Here is a 16,342-nt window from a genome sequence, read left to right as displayed (position 1 = left end):
AAGACATTGTCCTATATTGCATCCTATAAGTACAGGCCCAGCTTATATTCTGGTGTAATCTACTCCTATTCCCTTGAATCCCATATCCCTTTCCCTAGTCAAATCAAACTAGTTGCTAATTCCTAAATTTTCCCACCACTCTGCCTTGGCTCATGCTGTTCCCTCCACCAGAAGTGTAGTTCCCCACCCATCTTCACTTATTCATACACCAAGTATCTGAGTATCTACCAAGTTCTAGCCACTGGGGAAATAATGGTGAATGAAACCTAGTCCCTCAAGGGGCTTGCAGACACGTGGAGGAAAAGGAAAAATAACTGGGAAATTACTGGGTGTACTGATGGGGAAGAAGGGCCCGGACTCAGTTATGGGAAGACAGAGAAAGCTCCTGGAGAAGGTGATGTCCAAGCATGGCCTAAAGGATGAGCAGATGTCATCAGGTGAACATCTAGAGGGGAGGGAGAATATTCCAGGCGGGAAGGAGGAAACAGTCTGTGCAAAGGCCTGTGGAGAGTATGTGAGAACATGGCGTTTTCAGGGAACTGGAGGCTGCTGAGCATGGCTGGGGCATGGAGTCTCAGAGGAAGACTGGGAGGGATATGAGGCTGGGAGCTGAGAAGCTGTAGGTGGGTAGGGAAGGGAGGGCCAGATTGCAAAGGTCCTCCTAGGGGCCTGGACATTCCTGCCCACACTGCATCCATTTCCCCCTCACCTGGAAACAGACCCTAATTTTCCTTTGAGAAACCCCCACCACTACCACCTCCAGTTCAGGTGGAGGAGGAGCCGACCTCATTGCTTGGCTCTGAAGTAGGCTTGGGACCAGATCTAGCCAATCAGAGACCTGGCCCTTGACCACAGGGATCAGTTCATAGGTAAATATGGGATCCACATAGAGAAACTAGAGCCACTCCAAGACCTTATGGAGAAGCTTCTGGGAACAAAGGACCCTCCTTCTGCTGAAACGGCCAGGCTAGTGTCTCTGTGGGAGCAGCTGTGAATGAAGCCAAAGAAAGCCCAGCCAAGAGATGGAGAAACTTGTTTTTCAATTTAATTAAAATTGTCATTAATTTATTGGGGTGACAATGGTTTGTAAAATTATATAAGTTTCAAGTGTACAATGCTATAATACATCTTCTATATATTGCATGGTGTGTTCACCATCTAGAGTCAGTGAGAAATTTCTGAGAATACCGTCTGAGCAGCTGGATCCAGCTGTGCCTAAATACTTCCTACTCTTGGCTTTTTAATTACACAAGGCTGTAAAGTCCCCTTTTGGTTTAGGCAAATATAAAATAGATTCCCTCACTTGTAGCCAAAGAGTTATGAACAATGGAGCCCTTAGAGATGGATTTGGGCTTGACCTTGAGGTACTTTGAAAGACACTTAGTAGTAAGTTCACCATCCCCACATATACAGAAAGGAGCTCACCTGTGCCAAGCACGGAAGCCAGGCGCACCTCATAGCGGGGCTTCCCATCCTGGTCGACCTCCTTGAAGAGCCGTGTGTTATAGGCACTGAGGTTCTGGAAAAGACCAGGGCAAGGGATGAGGGGAGAGGAAGTCCCAAGAGGGCTGTGGGGAGGCATAGGGAAAGCGGGTCATAGCAGGAAGAAGACACAGAGACAAAGCAGGCTGGGGCCCCCTGGGGACCTGCCTGAGTCAGCTGCGAGGGGAGAGAGTCAGTGGGCAGGCCAGGGCAGACTCTCCTACTCTGTTCAGTACACTGAGCACTGACTTTTACTAAGCACTGACTTAGCTGGGCCAGGTACCACGTGACCTAAGCTAACCCAGAGCTACATGAGGCAAGCGCCATTTCACAGACAAGGAAACTGGTCACACAGCTGCTGAGCAGCTAAGTTGGGAGGTGAACCCCACATGTGGACTCTCCGGCAGCTCTCATGTTCTGCCTTGACCTGCCCTTCGACCTGGGGTGGGGTGAGGACGTCTTCATTTGAGCCAGGCTGACTCTTAGACAAGGATCCCCAAGTCTTCTCCACCTCAAGGACCCAAGATGCCCGGGTCTCTGAGCCCACGCTGAGACCCAGGAGTAGGTGCCAGGGGCGAGGGGGCCCCGTCAAACCACTGCCCCAAGTTCCCCAAACCTGTGAGTCCAGAAAGTCTTGGGCCAGTTTGGCATCTTCCATGGTACAATCCCCAGAGAAATAGGTGGTGATGCCCTGTCGGTGAAGGAGGCAGATGGAAAGGAGAAGTTGCTGAGGTCGGAGGCTGCAGGGTGGTTGGTGAATCCCTCCCCGGTGCATGCTCTCCAGCCCCAGGTTTCCTGCACCTCCTTCTCAGCAGCCTCTATTCTGTCTCCCTCCATCTCTTTCCAGGGAAAAAATTGTAACACAAACAACAGAGGCCCTCCTGCAGCTCTGCTCCAGCCTCTCACGGGTCGGCCCAACCCTAAGGCTTCCCATGTCACTCACCCTACATAGTTCCCAAGCAGCCTCCAGAGGCAAAAGCCTGGGTCCCCCTCCTTTCCTCTCCTTCCCTCCTCAGCTCCCTCAAGCTCTCAGCTCTTCTCTCCTTCCCTCCTTCTGCACAGAGCATCCCAGGATATCAGAAAGCATTCCATCCAACTTGCTTCCCATTTTACAGATGGCAAAACTGAGGCCTGAAGTGGGGAACAGCTGTGCCTCAAGAGTGTGAGACAGAGCCTGCTGCATCCCCATTGAGTCCCTTTTCTCCATACCAGGTGGCCTGAAAGGACACCCTCCACTCCCCTGTATGGTTGGGGTCCTTACCTCCTTCCCCAGCCCGAGGTGTCGAAGCCTCGGCTCCAGAGAGAACATCAGCTCCCCGCAGGTCTGCCAGAGGCCCCTGACTGCTTCTGGCTGCTGCTGGGAGGCCTTACTCCCCAGGATCACACGTTCCAGCTTCTCCTGCAGGGGACGGGAGGCCATTGGCCCAGCCACATCACCTAAACCTGCCTTGTGGGGCCTCCACAACCACCCCCAAGCTCTTCTCCCACAATCTAACACCTTCAGCTTCTAGTGCGATCGATGGGCCAGCAGCATTGGGATTGCCTGAGAAATGTCAAATTTCAGGCCCCACCGCAAACCTTTCAATCAAAAGCTGCATTCCAACAAGCTCGCCAGGCAGTGCGTGTGCACAGTAAGGGCTGGGGGCCCTGGTGTAAGACCTGCCTCGGCCCCAGATGAGCCCGAGCCCCAGTCCCAGGGAGGGACTCCTGTACCCAGGCTTCTCCACTGTGCCCAGGGATGACCACCAGGCTTCATTTCTGCACGCACCTAACAGTTCACAGAGCACGTCCACGTCCTCCCCTTGGGTCAGCAGTCAGGAGGCTGCACCCAGCGAGGCTGGGAGCTGACCTGAGCTCATGCAGCGTGGCAGTGACAGGGTTAGGGCTCTGCTCAGGGCCTCCCTCCCATCCCACTGACCCCCAATTTCCCACCTTCCCCGCCCTCCTTCACTCACCTTCGGCAGGTTGGGAACAAACTTGGTGTCACCGAAGGACTTGTAGTTGCCCATGTTGGAATAGACCCCCGCAGCATAGACCAGGAACGCCTGGAGGGAGGTGGGCATCAGACACCTGGAGGCACAGCCTCCCCGCCCCAGGGAGGTGCCCTCCTGAGAGGTTAACACCCAGAGGAACCAGTATAGGTGAGGCTGGGAAATGTGGGGGCAGGACCCAGATCCCAGAAGGCCCCCACCTGGCCCCAACATACCAGGGAGGCTGCACCCCTGTCCCACCAAAATGGCCTTCTCAGTAGCTACCAAACACAGCCACCTTTGTTCCTGCTACGCCCAACATGCTCTCAGTCACCTGCAGCCGTCCCATGACCTTTAAGGCCCAGTCTAAACACCGTCACCTGCAGAAAGCCTGTCCTCTGCCCCCACCTGGCAGGCAGCTGGCACCGGAGGCACCAAATGCTAAGGCTGGAGGGGTCCTGGTCCTCTACTCTATGGCTTCGGCTGGCCCGAAATCTAGTCTCCCTTCCTCCAGCAACGAAACCTCACATCTTCCTTTGGGCAGGGAGGGGAGGAGCTCCCCTCGCCCACTGCAGAGGTGGGCATAGGCTCAAGGTGGCCAGTTAGAGCCCTCCCTATCCAGGAAATCTCCCAGGTGCAAAGAGAGCCTGTTTTGTCCTAGGGGTCACCAAGCCTGGAGCCCCTGCAGCTCCCTGCTGGAGTCAGGAAAGAAAGCAAAGCTGAGAGATGAAGACTGCATCACAATGATATCACTGAGCCCCCAAATCTAGCCATGCCTGGAGCCTCCCCTGACCCTGTACTCCTCAACTGTGTAAGCCAATAACTCTCTCTTTTTAAAAAAATACTTTATTTTTTAGAGTAGTGGTAGGTTCATGGCAAAATGGAGCAGCAGGTACAGAGATCTCCCGGGTACCCCCTTCCTCCACACAAGCACAGCCTCCCCCACTGTCACCATCCCTACTAGAGTACATTTGTTACAGCTGACGAACCTACACTGACACATTATCACACGAAGACCACAGATGACATTAGGGCTCACTCTTGGTGGTGTACATTCTGTGGGTTTGGACAGACCTATGACATCTAGCCACCATTATGTACGATACATTATTCTATCACGTAGTTTCACTGCCATAAATAAAAATCGTCTGTCCTCAAAATCAAAACGCCTGGCAACCACTCATCTTTTTACTGTCTCCACAGTTCTGCCTTTTTCAGAATATCATATAGTTGGAATCACACAGTAGGTAGCATTTTTAGATTGCTTTCTTTCACTTACTAACCTGTTTCCCCCAAAATAAGACCTAGCCAGAACATCAGCTCTAATGCGTCTTTTGAAGCAAAAATTAATGTAAGACCCTGTATTATATTATACTACATTATATTATATATTACATTATATACCCAGTCTTACAGTAAAATAAGATCGGTCTTACATTAATTTTTGCTCCAAAAGGTACATTAGAGCTGATTTTCCGGCTAGCTCTTATTTTGGGGGAAACACAGTAATATGCATTTAACTTGCTCCATGTCTTTTCATGGCTTAAGAGCTCATTTCTTCCCCCACCCCTTTTCCCACCTCCCCCCGCCACCGCTCCAGTTCAAGCCGTTGTTTCTCTGTCTAGTTGTGTCGGTGGGTTGCCAGTGGTTGGCCAGCAGCTCACAGTAGCACACAGGAGCCCACGACAGCTCACGCTGACCTCTGGCTGCTCACAGCAGCCCAGCTCCAGGGAGAGCTATTGTTCACAATCTTAGCCGTAGAGGGCACAGATCACTGGCCTATGTGGGAATTGAACTGGCGACCTCGGCATTAGGAGCACAGTACTCCAACCGCCTGAGCCACCAGGCCAGCTCTCATTTCTTTTTAACAATGAATAATATTCCATTGTCTGGATGTACCACAGTCGATTGATTCAACTACTGAAGGCCAGCTTAGTTGCTTCCACATTTTGGTAATTACGAATATAGCTGCTAAAACATCCGTGTGCATGTTTATGGATGGACCTAAGTTTTCACCTCCTTTCAAGTTTTAACCTTGGTAAATACCAAGGAGCGTGATTGCTGGATTATATGGTAAGAGTATGTTTAGTTTTTAAGAAGCTGCCAAACTCTTGTCCACAGTGGCTGTACAATTTTGCCTTCCCACCAGTAATGAAAGAGAGTTCCTGTTGTTCCACATCCTTGCCAACATTTGATGTTGTCAGTGTTTTAGATGTTGGCCAATCTAATGTGTATGTAGAGGTATCTCATTATTTTTTAAATTTGAAATTCCCTAATGAAATATGATGTGTAGCATCTTTTCATATGCTCATTTACCATCTGTATATCTTCTCTGGTGAAATAATCTGTTAAGGTCTTTGGCCCATTTTTTAATTGGGCTGTTTGTTTGCTTATTGTTGAGTTTTAAGAGTTCTATATATTTTGGATAATAATCCTTTGTCAAACATATCTTTTGCAAATATTTTTTCCCAGTCTGTGGCTTGTCTTTTCATTCTCTTGACAGTGTCTTTCACAGAGCAGAAATTTTTAATTTCAATGAAGCCCAGCTTATCAATTATTTATTTCAAGGATCGTACTCTCTGGTGTATCTAAAAAGTTATCTCCAAGGTCATCTAGAGTGCCTCTTTTGTTATCTTCTAGTTTTGCATTTAAGTCTGTGATCCACTTTGAATTAATTTTTGTGAAGAATGTAGAATCTCTGTCTAGATTCATTTTTTGCATGTGGATGTCCATTTGTTCCACCATCATTTGCCTAAAAGACTATTTCTGCTCCATGGTATTCCCTTTGCTCATTTTGTCAAAGATCAGTTGATTATATTTATGAGTCTATTTCTGGGCTCTCTATTCTGTTCCATTGGTCTATTTGTCTATTCTTTTGCCAATACCATAATTACTTGATTACTGTACATTTACGGTAAGTCTTGAAGTCGAGTAGTGCCAATTTTGTTCTTCTTCACTATTGTGTTGGCTATTCTCCATAAAAACTTTAGAATCAGCTTGTCGATACCCACTAAATAACTTGCTGGAATTTTGATTGGGATTGCATTGATTCTATAGATCAAGTAGGGAAGAACTGACATCTTGACAATATTGAGTCTTCCTATCCATGAACATGGAATATCTCTACATTTATTTAGTTCTTCAATATATTGCATCAGTTTTATAGTTTTCCTCAGATAGGTCTTGCACATATTTTATTGAACTTATAACTAAGTATTCTTTTTTATTGTAAATGGTATTGTGTTTTTAATTTCAAATTCTACTTGTTCATTGATGGTATATAAAAAGGCAATTGACTTTTGTATATTAACTTTGCATCCTGTAACCTTGTTGTAAACACCTATTAGTTCCAGGAGCTTTGCTGTCAATTTTTTCAGAGTTTTCTACATAGATGAACATGTTATCTACAACAAAGCTGGTTTTATATCTTTCTTCTCAATCTGATACTTTTATTTCCTTTTCTTGCCTTATTGCATTAGCTAGGACTTCCAATACAATGTTGAAAAGCAGTGGTGAGAAAGAACATCCTTGCCTCGTTCCTGATCTTAGTGGGAAAGCTTTGAGTTGTCACTATTAAATACCGTGTTTCCCCGAAAATAAGACATAGCTGGACCATCAGCTCTACTGCGTCTTTTGGAGAAAAAATTAATATAATTTCGGGACATATTAATTTTTGCTCCAAAGGACGCATTAGAGCTGATGGTCCAGCTACGTCTTATTTTTGGAGAAACATGGTATGATATTTGCTGTAGGTCTTTTGTAGATGGTCTTTGTTGAGGAAATTCCCCTCTATTCCTAATTTACTGAGAGTTTTTGTCATGAATATTGGATTTCATCTCATGCTTTTTTCTGTCCCTACTGATATAATCATATGATTTTTCTTCTTATGCAAAGGATTATATTGACTGATTTTCAAATGTCGAACCAGATTTGCAAACCCAGGATAAATCCTACTTGGTCATGGTGTGTAACTCTTTTTACACAGTGTTGGATTTGATTTGTTAATGTTTTGTTCAGGATTTTTGCATCCATGTCTGTAAGAGATATTGGCCTGTAGTTTTCTTGTAATGTCTTTGTCTGGTTTTGGTATTAGGGTAATTCTGGCCTCCCTGAATGAGTTAAAAAGTATTCCCTCTGATTCTCTCTTCTGGAAGAAATTATAGAGAAGTGGTATAATGTTCTTAGATGTTTAGTAGAATTCACCAATGAACCCATATGAGCCTAGTGTTTTCTGTCTGGGAAGGTTACTAATTCAATTTTTTAATGCCCATGGGATCTGTAGCAATGTCCCTTCTTTCATTTCTGACATTAATGGTTTGTGACCCTCTTTTTTCTTAGACAGACTAGATAGAAGCTTAGCTACTGTTACTGTCTAAATGCTTGTGTCCACCCCTTCCAAATTCATATGTTGAAACCTAACCCCCAAAGTGATGATATTAGAAGGTGGAGCACTTGGTAGGTGATTAGGTCATGAGGGCAGAGCCCTCATCATTGGAATTAGTGCCCTTATAAAGGAGACCCAAGACAGTTAGCTTACCCATTTCACCATTTGAGGACATAGTAAGAAGTCAGGAGTCTGCAACCTGGATGGAAGAGGGCTTTCACTAGAACCCAAACATGCTGGCAACCTGAACTTGGACTTCCAGCCTCCAGAACTCTGAGAAATAAATTTCTGTTGTTTATAAGCCACTCAGTCTGTGATATTTTGTTATTACAGCCCAGAAAGACTAAGACATCAATTTTACTGATCTTTCCAAAGAATAAGCTTTGGGTTTCATTGATTTTCTCTGTTGATATCTTATTTTCAATTTTATTGATTTCTACTCTAATTTTTATTATTTCTTTTGTTCTGCTTACTTTGGATTTAATTTGCTCTTGTGACTTCTTGTTTCCTAGTGGAAACTTAGATGATTTATTTTAGCTCTTTCTTATTTTTTAATATATGCATTCAACGCTATAAATTTCCCACTAAGCACTGCTTTTGCTGAATCCCACAAATTTTGATAAGTTGTTTTTACTTTCATTTAGTTCAAAATATTTTTAAATTTCTCTTGAGATTTCTTCTTTGATCCATGTGTTACTTAGAAGTGTGTTGTTAAATCTTCAAGTATTTGGGGGATAATCCAACTATTTTTCTGTTAATTGATTTCTAGTTTAATTTCATTTTGATCTGAGAGCAGACATTGTATTATTTCTACTCTTTTAAATTTGTTCAGATGTGTTTTATGGCCCAGAATGGGGTCTGTCTTGGTGAATGTCCCATGTGAGCTTGAGAAGAATCTCTACTGTGCTGCTGTTGAAGTAGTTTATATATATTATATTCAGTTGATTGATGTGTTCTTGAGTTCAACTGTCTTACCGATTTTCTGCCTGCTGGATCTAACTATGGAGGTATGATTAAAAAAACACACAAAAAAACGGTGAATGTCTACATAAAAAGTAAAAGACACATTGCCATTAATCCTGCTCAAAATACTCCCCCTCACTTTGAACACATTTATCCCATTGTTCTTGCCACTTTCTGAAGCAGTTCTGGGAAGTCCTCTTTCATGAGTGTCTTTAGTGGCACTGTCATGGCTGCCTCAATGTCCTGAATTAATTCAAAACATTTACCTTTCATGGTCATTTTGACTTTGGGGAAGAGCCAGAAGTCGCACGGTGTCAGATCTATCTGGTGAATAAGGTAGATGAGGACACCCCATAATTTTTTTATTTTATAGAAATTGCCGCACCAGAAGCAATGTGTGACAGAGCGTTGTCATGATGGAGGATGAAACCATCTGCCCATTTCATGTTAATGCATTACTCATGATCCATGATTTATGGCACACTTTAAAACACACTTACTCTCAACTGTAGCTTACACCCAACTGATTGCACAGAACAAGTTGAAACTTGTCACACACTGTTACTAAGGTTCGACACGCCACTTCCCACATTGAAGATCCCAGCCTTTCTGTTGGATGGCACTTGGCAGCAGCATTCACCATAGTTTCTGATCACACTCATATTTCTGAAAGAAGGGTGTTAAAATCTTGAACTATAATAGCAGATTCGTCTATTTCTCCTTGCAGTTCTACCAGTTTTTGCCTCACATATTTTGATGTTCTGTTGTTGAACACATACACGTTAAAGACTGTTATGTCTTCTTGGAGAACTGACCCTTTTATCGTTGTTATGTTCCTCCTCATCCTTGATAACTTTCCAGGCCCTTAAGTTTGCTCTTTCCAAAATTAATATAGCAACTCCCACTTTCTTTTGATTACTATCGGTACAGGATATCCTCCATTCCTTTTAATCTATAGGTGTCTTTATATTTAAAGTGGGTTTCCTGTCAACAATATACAGTTGGGTCTTGCTTTTTGATCCACTCTGACAATCTCTCTTTTAATTGGTACATTTAGACCACTGACATTCAACGTAATTACTAATACGGTTCTATTAATACCTAACATATTTGTTATTATTTTCTATTTGTTGTCCTTTCTTTGTCTTCCATTCTTTTTCTGCCTTTTGTGGTTTTTAACTGAATCTTGCGTATGATTCCATTTTCTCTCCTTTCTTAGCATACCAGTTGTACTTCCTTTTTTACGTTTTAGTGGTTGCCCTAGAATTAATGATATACATTTACAACTAATCCAAGTCCACTTTCAAATAACTCTATACTGTTTAGTGGGTAGTGTGAGCACCTTACAATAACAAAATAATTCTAATTCCTGCCTCCCCTCACCTGTGTCATTGCTGTCATTTATCTCACTTATAGATAAGCATACATAAGTTTTATTTATATACATATATTATTGAACACATTGTTGCTATTATTTTGAACAAACTGCATTCTCTGAGATCAATTCAAAATTTAAAAAAATAAGTTTGTATTTCACCTTCACTAACTCCTTTTCTAATGCTTTTCCTACATCTCCAATATAGAGCTGAGTTTTTAACCTATATCATTTTCCTTCCTAATGGATTTCTTTTAACATTTTCTGCAAAGCAGGTCTACCAGCAACACACTTTTTCAATTTCTGTTAGTCTGAGAAAGTCTATTTCTCCTTCACTTTTGAAGGATAACTTCACAAGTACAGAATTCTTTCTAGGTTGGGGATTTTTCTTTCAGCACTTAAAATATTTCAACCCACTCTCTTCCTGCTTGCGTGGTTTCTGAGAAGTTGGATGTAATTCTTATCTTTGCTCATGTACAGGTAAGTTTTTTTTCTTTTCCTTTGGCTTCTTTCAAGACTTTTTATTTATCTTTGATTTCTTGTAGTTTGAAAATTATATGCCTCAGTGAAGGGGTATTCTTTTGCATTTAGGAAAAAAAAAAAGTTGGCGTTTTCTGAGCTTCCCAAATCTGTGGTTTGATATTTGACATTAATTTGGGGAAATTCTCAGTCATTATTGTTCCAGATATTTCTTCTGTTTCTCTCTTTCTTTTCCTTCTGGTGTTCCCATTACATACATGTTACACCTCTTATAATTGTCCCACAGTTCTTGGATAGACACGTTTTTTCCCCCATCTTTTTTCTCTTTGCTTTTCAGTTTTGGAGGTTTCTATTGAGATATGCTCAAGCTCAGAGATTCTTTCTGAGTCAAGTCTTTCTGAGTCAAGTTTCTTTCTTGAAACTGTGCCAAGTCTACTGATAAGCCCATCAAAGGCATTCTTCATTTCTGTTACAGTGTTTATGACCTCTAGCATTTTTGGTTCTTTCTTAGAATTTCCATCTCTGCTTACGTTGCCCACCTATCCTTTCATGTTGTCTACTGTATCCATTGGAGCTCTTAACATATTAATCATAGTTATTTTAACTCCTGGTCTAGTAAATCCAACATCCTTGCCGTACCTGAGTCTGGTTCTGATGTTTGCTCTGCCTCTTCAAACCATGCTTTTTGCCTTTTAGTATGTATTGTAATTTTTTTCTTCACAGCCAGATATGATATACTGGCTAAAAGGAACTGCTGCTGTAAATAGGCCTCTAGTAATGCGGTGGTAAGGTATGGGGGCAGGGGAAGCGTTCTACAGTCCCACGATTAAGTCTCAGTCTTTAGTGAGCCTTTGCCTCTGGCCTGAGAACTTCTCAGTCCCATGATCCAGCCTCACCCGTAGGTGGGACAGAATGGCTTGAGTGGGCTAGAGTTGGCTGTTTCCCTTCACCTAGGTCAGTTAGGTTCTGATCAAACTCTAGTACATTAGGTTCTCATTAAATAGCTTCTCCTGACGGTAGATCACGTTAATATGAACAGAATGTTCAAGCATACTTCAAAACTGGTTCCTTTTCTGCGCCCCCTGCTGGAAGCACAACGGGCTTTATCTCTGAAACTTGTGAGAACCAGGAAATATCCCCAAAAGTGTGGGGAAATAAGACTGGGTTCCCCTGGAATTTTTAAAACTCAGAGTTATCTACACTGAGCCTACAGCAACTCGTCGTTAACAGCTCAGGTCTTCCTATCCCAGCACTGGTTCCAGTAGAGGTTCCTGCTCATAAAGTTTTGCTCAGGTAAGTTGTGATTCTCTGTACTGCCTGTTTCTCTGCAATTTGGGTACAGCAGTTTGCCCTGTGACCTCACTTCTCTTAAGGATCTAAGAAGAGTTGTCGATTTTTCAGTTTGCTCAGCTTTTTACTTGTTGTTTGGACAGACTGGCAACTTCTAAGCCCTTTCCTTACATGTCGGACCAGGCACTGGAAGTTATGAGTTTTTTACATTTAAGCCAATTTGAGGTGGGTTTCTGCTACCGACAAACAAAAGAATCCTTCTGAAAACAGTAATACTTGCGTAGCACTTTTCCATTTATAAACACTTCAGCTTTTAGCATTTTTAAAGAGGAAATCAAGGTCCAGAGATGGGATGTGAATACACAAAGTTCAAAAAAGGTAGAAGAAACAGCCTGGGCCTCAGCTCAGAGATAAGCAATCCAATCCCTTTATTTTACATATAGAAAGATAGGCCATATTCTCATACATTCTTGGTGAAGCTTTTTCAGAAGATTTAACAACACCAATTAAGTGTAAATGTACAGAGCCTTTGACCCAACAATTATCCTTCTAGAAATAGATCCTACTCACACACGTGCACAAGTATGCTCATTGTAGTGCTATTTGTAAGAACCAGGAACAAAAGAAAAAAATAATAAAAAACAAAACCAAAAAAAAGGAAGAAGAAATTTTTAAAAAGAACTGGGAACAATTAAATGTCCAGCAATAAAGAAAAGATTAATTTTAGCGTACACTGCGTGGGAATGCTTCACAGCCAATAAAAAGGAATGAGGTGAACCAATATGTACCCCAAAGAGGTTCTCCAAGACATGGCGTTCAGTGAAAAAAGCAGGACTGAAAAAGGACTCATAGGAACATGGAGAACGTGACTGCATTTATGCAAAAGAGAAAATAAGGAACTGACACATGCACGCATGGAGGTATAGAATACAGACAGAGGGCTGAAAAGGCTGCATGCCCACCATCTTCAGTGGTTACCTCTGAGAAGGGCATGAGAATGAAATGATCTCCACCTATTGTTTTCTGTCCTTCTGCATTGTTGTAATGCATTATGAATGCATTCCTGTATTACTTGGCCAACAGACCCACAAACAAACAATGACCAGGGGACAGGGAATATTCTGCCCAGCAACACAAAACATGGTAAAGGAAGACGTGGTTCAGGAAATAGACCTCTGGCCTCATTCCTCTACCGTCTCTGAATCTATCTCCACAGCTGTTTCCTTTACTCAAAGCCCTCGTTATAATCACGGCAGCCACCATTTATCTTGGAGTCGGGTCACCACAACCCTAAGAGGTAGAGATTACCCTCATGCATATTTTGCAGATCAGAAGACTGAAGCTCCGGGAGGGGAGGTTCCAGTATTTGTAATTTTTGGTTTAATCCAAAGAGAGAGAAAGAATTTTGTAACCCAGCTTCCTGGTTCCTCACACCCAGAAACCACTCAAGAAATTCATGTTGGCCTGAGAGAACTGACCTGATACTCCTCCTCGGTCAGGCCTTCAGCCAGGGCATGCTGGCGCAGCTGGTCGGGGTCCTGGGCACGAAAGAGGCGGCTGAGCAGGGCATAGATGTAGGGGGCCTCAGGGGAGGTCTGCAACAGCACAGCCAGGCCTCCATACCAGGCAGCCCGTGATAGGTGGTGGGCATAGAGGCGCTCTGTGGGTGACAGCAGGCGAAAGGCCTCGCGGCAGTCCAGGCTAGACACGCCGATGTCATTGGGCAGGATGTACTGGGTGTCCGCCATGGGCCCTGCTGAGAACCATCACCATCACCATCACCATCATCATGGCCATTATTTACCCTACATGGCCATCATTTACCCCACACCAACCGCATACCTGGCTCTGCACTCTCATGAGCTCATGTAATCCTCCCAAAAGCCCATGAGGGGTACCATTGTGCCCATTAACCAGATATGCTAACTGAGGCTCAGAGATCAGGTGACTCACCCAAGGAGATGACAAAATACATTGGTGGGCCATATTTGGCCTGTGGCCCCTCAACCTAAAAGATGGAATCCAACTAACTAGTCTTACGGATGGGCAAACTGAAGCCCAGTAAGGCTAGGAGCTTTGCCTAATAAAACAAGGGAAGGGTCAGAAGCAGAGACCTGCATCTCCAGACTCCCAGCCCAGGTCCCGCTCTGGCTCCCCACGTCTTTCTCTGACCTACTAGCCTCCTCTTCAGAATTCTCCTGCAGGTTCTTCAATTCCACGCACCACCGTGAGTGGTCACAAGGGTAGATTCCCAGGCTACCAGCTGCAAGACCAAGGTTCCAATCCTCACTCAGCCCCAGACTCCTATTATAAAATCAAGTTGTTTCACTTTTCTGCACCTTAGTTTCTGCCTCTGTAAAATGGGGGTGATAATCCCAATCTCACCAGGTGGGTGTGCATGTGCAAATTAGATGAGGTCACACCGGATGGAACGTACCTACAGCAGTAAATGATTTTCCTCCTGCTCTTTTCCTCCTACTGTTCCCAGGATCTGTCCCACTCTTATCCCTATAACTGCCTTTGTGTCTGCCCTCATCCTCCGGCCCTCTCCCTGTGCTCGGGGGCCGGGGCAGCTACAGAGCCACAGAAGTTCAGAAGTGGAAGAAAACTCACTTTACAAATAGGAAGGCTGAGGCTTAGTGAGACCAAGCAACTTAACAAAGGTCTCACGGTCCCGGTGGGTACTACGGGTCTCCCAACCCAGGGCATTCTCCACACCGTCCTCCCTTACTGGGAATGTGTTTCCAGTATCCCCCGCCACTCCCGAGGCTCCGCCCCAACAGCATAATCCCCCGGGTTCTGAAAGGGGTGTTAACCCTTTGCTGCCCGCGAAGCATTCCTTAACCTCGGGGCCGCGATGACTCTAGAAGGGGTACTAGATGGGGGGCAGAAAGGAAATGGTCTTGCGCTCGGTCCAGACTCGCCCGGTCCCCGAGGAGGACATATTGTGACCCTGAAACCCAACCGCCGTGCCTCACCTGCAGCAGCTGCTCCGATCGCAAACTCACTTCCTGCTTCCGGCTCCCCCATTCATTGGGGCTCCTCTAACTCCTCCCCCACCGGCCAATTGTCCGGCCTCGGGGCCCGAATGGGCGTCGGTTCCAGCCAATAGGCGCGCCGAAGCGAGCTCCGCCGGTCCGCCTGCTCCCCGCTTCCAGGCGCCACTGGTTCGCTTGCGGTATGGCCCTTACAGCCTTGGCCTTTTGTCCACTGGCAGCGGTCGCCTGGGGGCGGGAACCTGCGTGGCCGGCCTGGCCGCGGCCTAGTCCCGGCAGACAGGGCTGACAAGGTGCCCTGAGTCCCGGCGGGGTGGCATGGGTGTCATGGACAGAGTACCACAATTTCCCTCCACATACACACCCACGACCCCGCTCTCCTTTGGGGGTTTTCCCAGTCGCCCGACTTCAGTTTTGCAGGTGGGAACCCGCGCAACGGGAATGATGTGTCTCCCACTTCCTCACTGGATTCAAGAGCCAGGAGGTGGAGACTCTTTGGAGACCGCAAAACGATCTGTGCTGGGAATCGAGGATACAGGCGAACGGACTCCTGTCGGGGCTGATGGTTCCACCCGTGCCTGCACCACCACCAAATCACCACGGGCTGCGGGGGCGGGGGCGGGGTGGGGTGGGGAGGAAAGGAAGTGGGACTTGGCGGCAGCCGCTAAACATCTCTGAGCCTCAGTGTTTTTCAGCACAAAGAGGCGAGGGGCCTGGCAGTTTCTTAGTGCTTATCGGGTGCCTAATGGATGAGAAAGACGCCTGACATCCAGAAAGGCTGCGCAGGGCAGAAACAGGCCGGAGGTCCACCCTTGAAAGTTTGGATGGTCTCCCAGGACGGCCTGGGTGGGGCACGGCATGTAAAAGTGCCAGGCGCCCAGCCAGGCCATTGTGAGAGTCCCAAGTCAGAGTGGGGGGCGGAGTCAGGCCATCTAAAGTCGAATCAGGCCTCCACGTCCTACTGGCTGTGCGTCCTTGGATGGGTCACTTTACCTGAGTCTTGGCTTTCTGAGCAGAAAAACGGGGTTAATAATTGTCTCCACTCCCAGGGATGTTGTAGGCTTGAATGAAGTGTTGACTGGGCAGTGCTGCCCCCTAGTGTTGTCCAGAGAGGGGTGCGGGGATAAGGGGATACCTGAAATCCACACACCCTCCTTGCCAGCCTTTGCCACACCTGCATCTAGACCCAGAGCAGCATCTGCCCACCATGAGCGCGTTTTTCATTCACAAAGGTTCCCAAGCCCTGCTTGGCTCAACAGTGCTATTATTAGCTCTGCTGATGATTATCATTACAGGGAAGAGCTCAATAAATTGGTCTGTCCTTAGGAAAGTCACCCCTCTTCCTGTGCCTCGACTTTCGTTGTCTTTAAATTGAGTATAAAGTCTTCCCTGACTTGGGTGA

The 16,342-nt window shown here is 45.5% G+C and overlaps 1 protein-coding gene across 5 annotated transcripts in view; it reads right to left on the bottom strand.

Annotated features, from left to right (window-relative positions):
- Positions 1–15,522, bottom strand: part of DPP3 (dipeptidyl peptidase 3) — a 29,052-nt gene extending 13,530 nt beyond the window's left edge. Inside the window, exons 1-7 of one of the 5 annotated variants that reach the window (XM_074336734.2) lie at positions 14,923–15,020; positions 14,117–14,248; positions 13,423–13,697; positions 3,438–3,527; positions 2,744–2,881; positions 2,099–2,173; positions 1,426–1,519 (exon numbers count right to left, since the gene is read on the bottom strand). In XM_074336734.2, the coding sequence (XP_074192835.2) occupies positions 1,426–1,519; positions 2,099–2,173; positions 2,744–2,881; positions 3,438–3,527; positions 13,423–13,692 (667 nt within the window). In that variant the 5' untranslated portion in view covers positions 13,693–13,697; positions 14,117–14,248; positions 14,923–15,020. Of the gene's footprint in view, positions 1–1,425; positions 1,520–2,098; positions 2,174–2,743; positions 2,882–3,437; positions 3,528–13,422; positions 13,701–14,116; positions 14,249–14,557; positions 14,700–14,922 lie in introns of those variants that run through there. The other 4 variants (XM_019737801.3, XM_019737800.3, XM_074336735.2 and 1 more) reach the window with 4 other exon arrangements.
- Positions 15,523–16,342: the final 820 nt, after the last annotated feature.

Source organism: Rhinolophus sinicus, chromosome 14, assembly GCF_057876585.1.
Source record: "Rhinolophus sinicus isolate RSI-liver-muscle chromosome 14, RSI-T2T, whole genome shotgun sequence".
Classification (NCBI taxonomy): Eukaryota; Metazoa; Chordata; class Mammalia; order Chiroptera; family Rhinolophidae; genus Rhinolophus; species Rhinolophus sinicus.
This window is presented reverse-complemented; position numbering and strand designations above follow the sequence as displayed.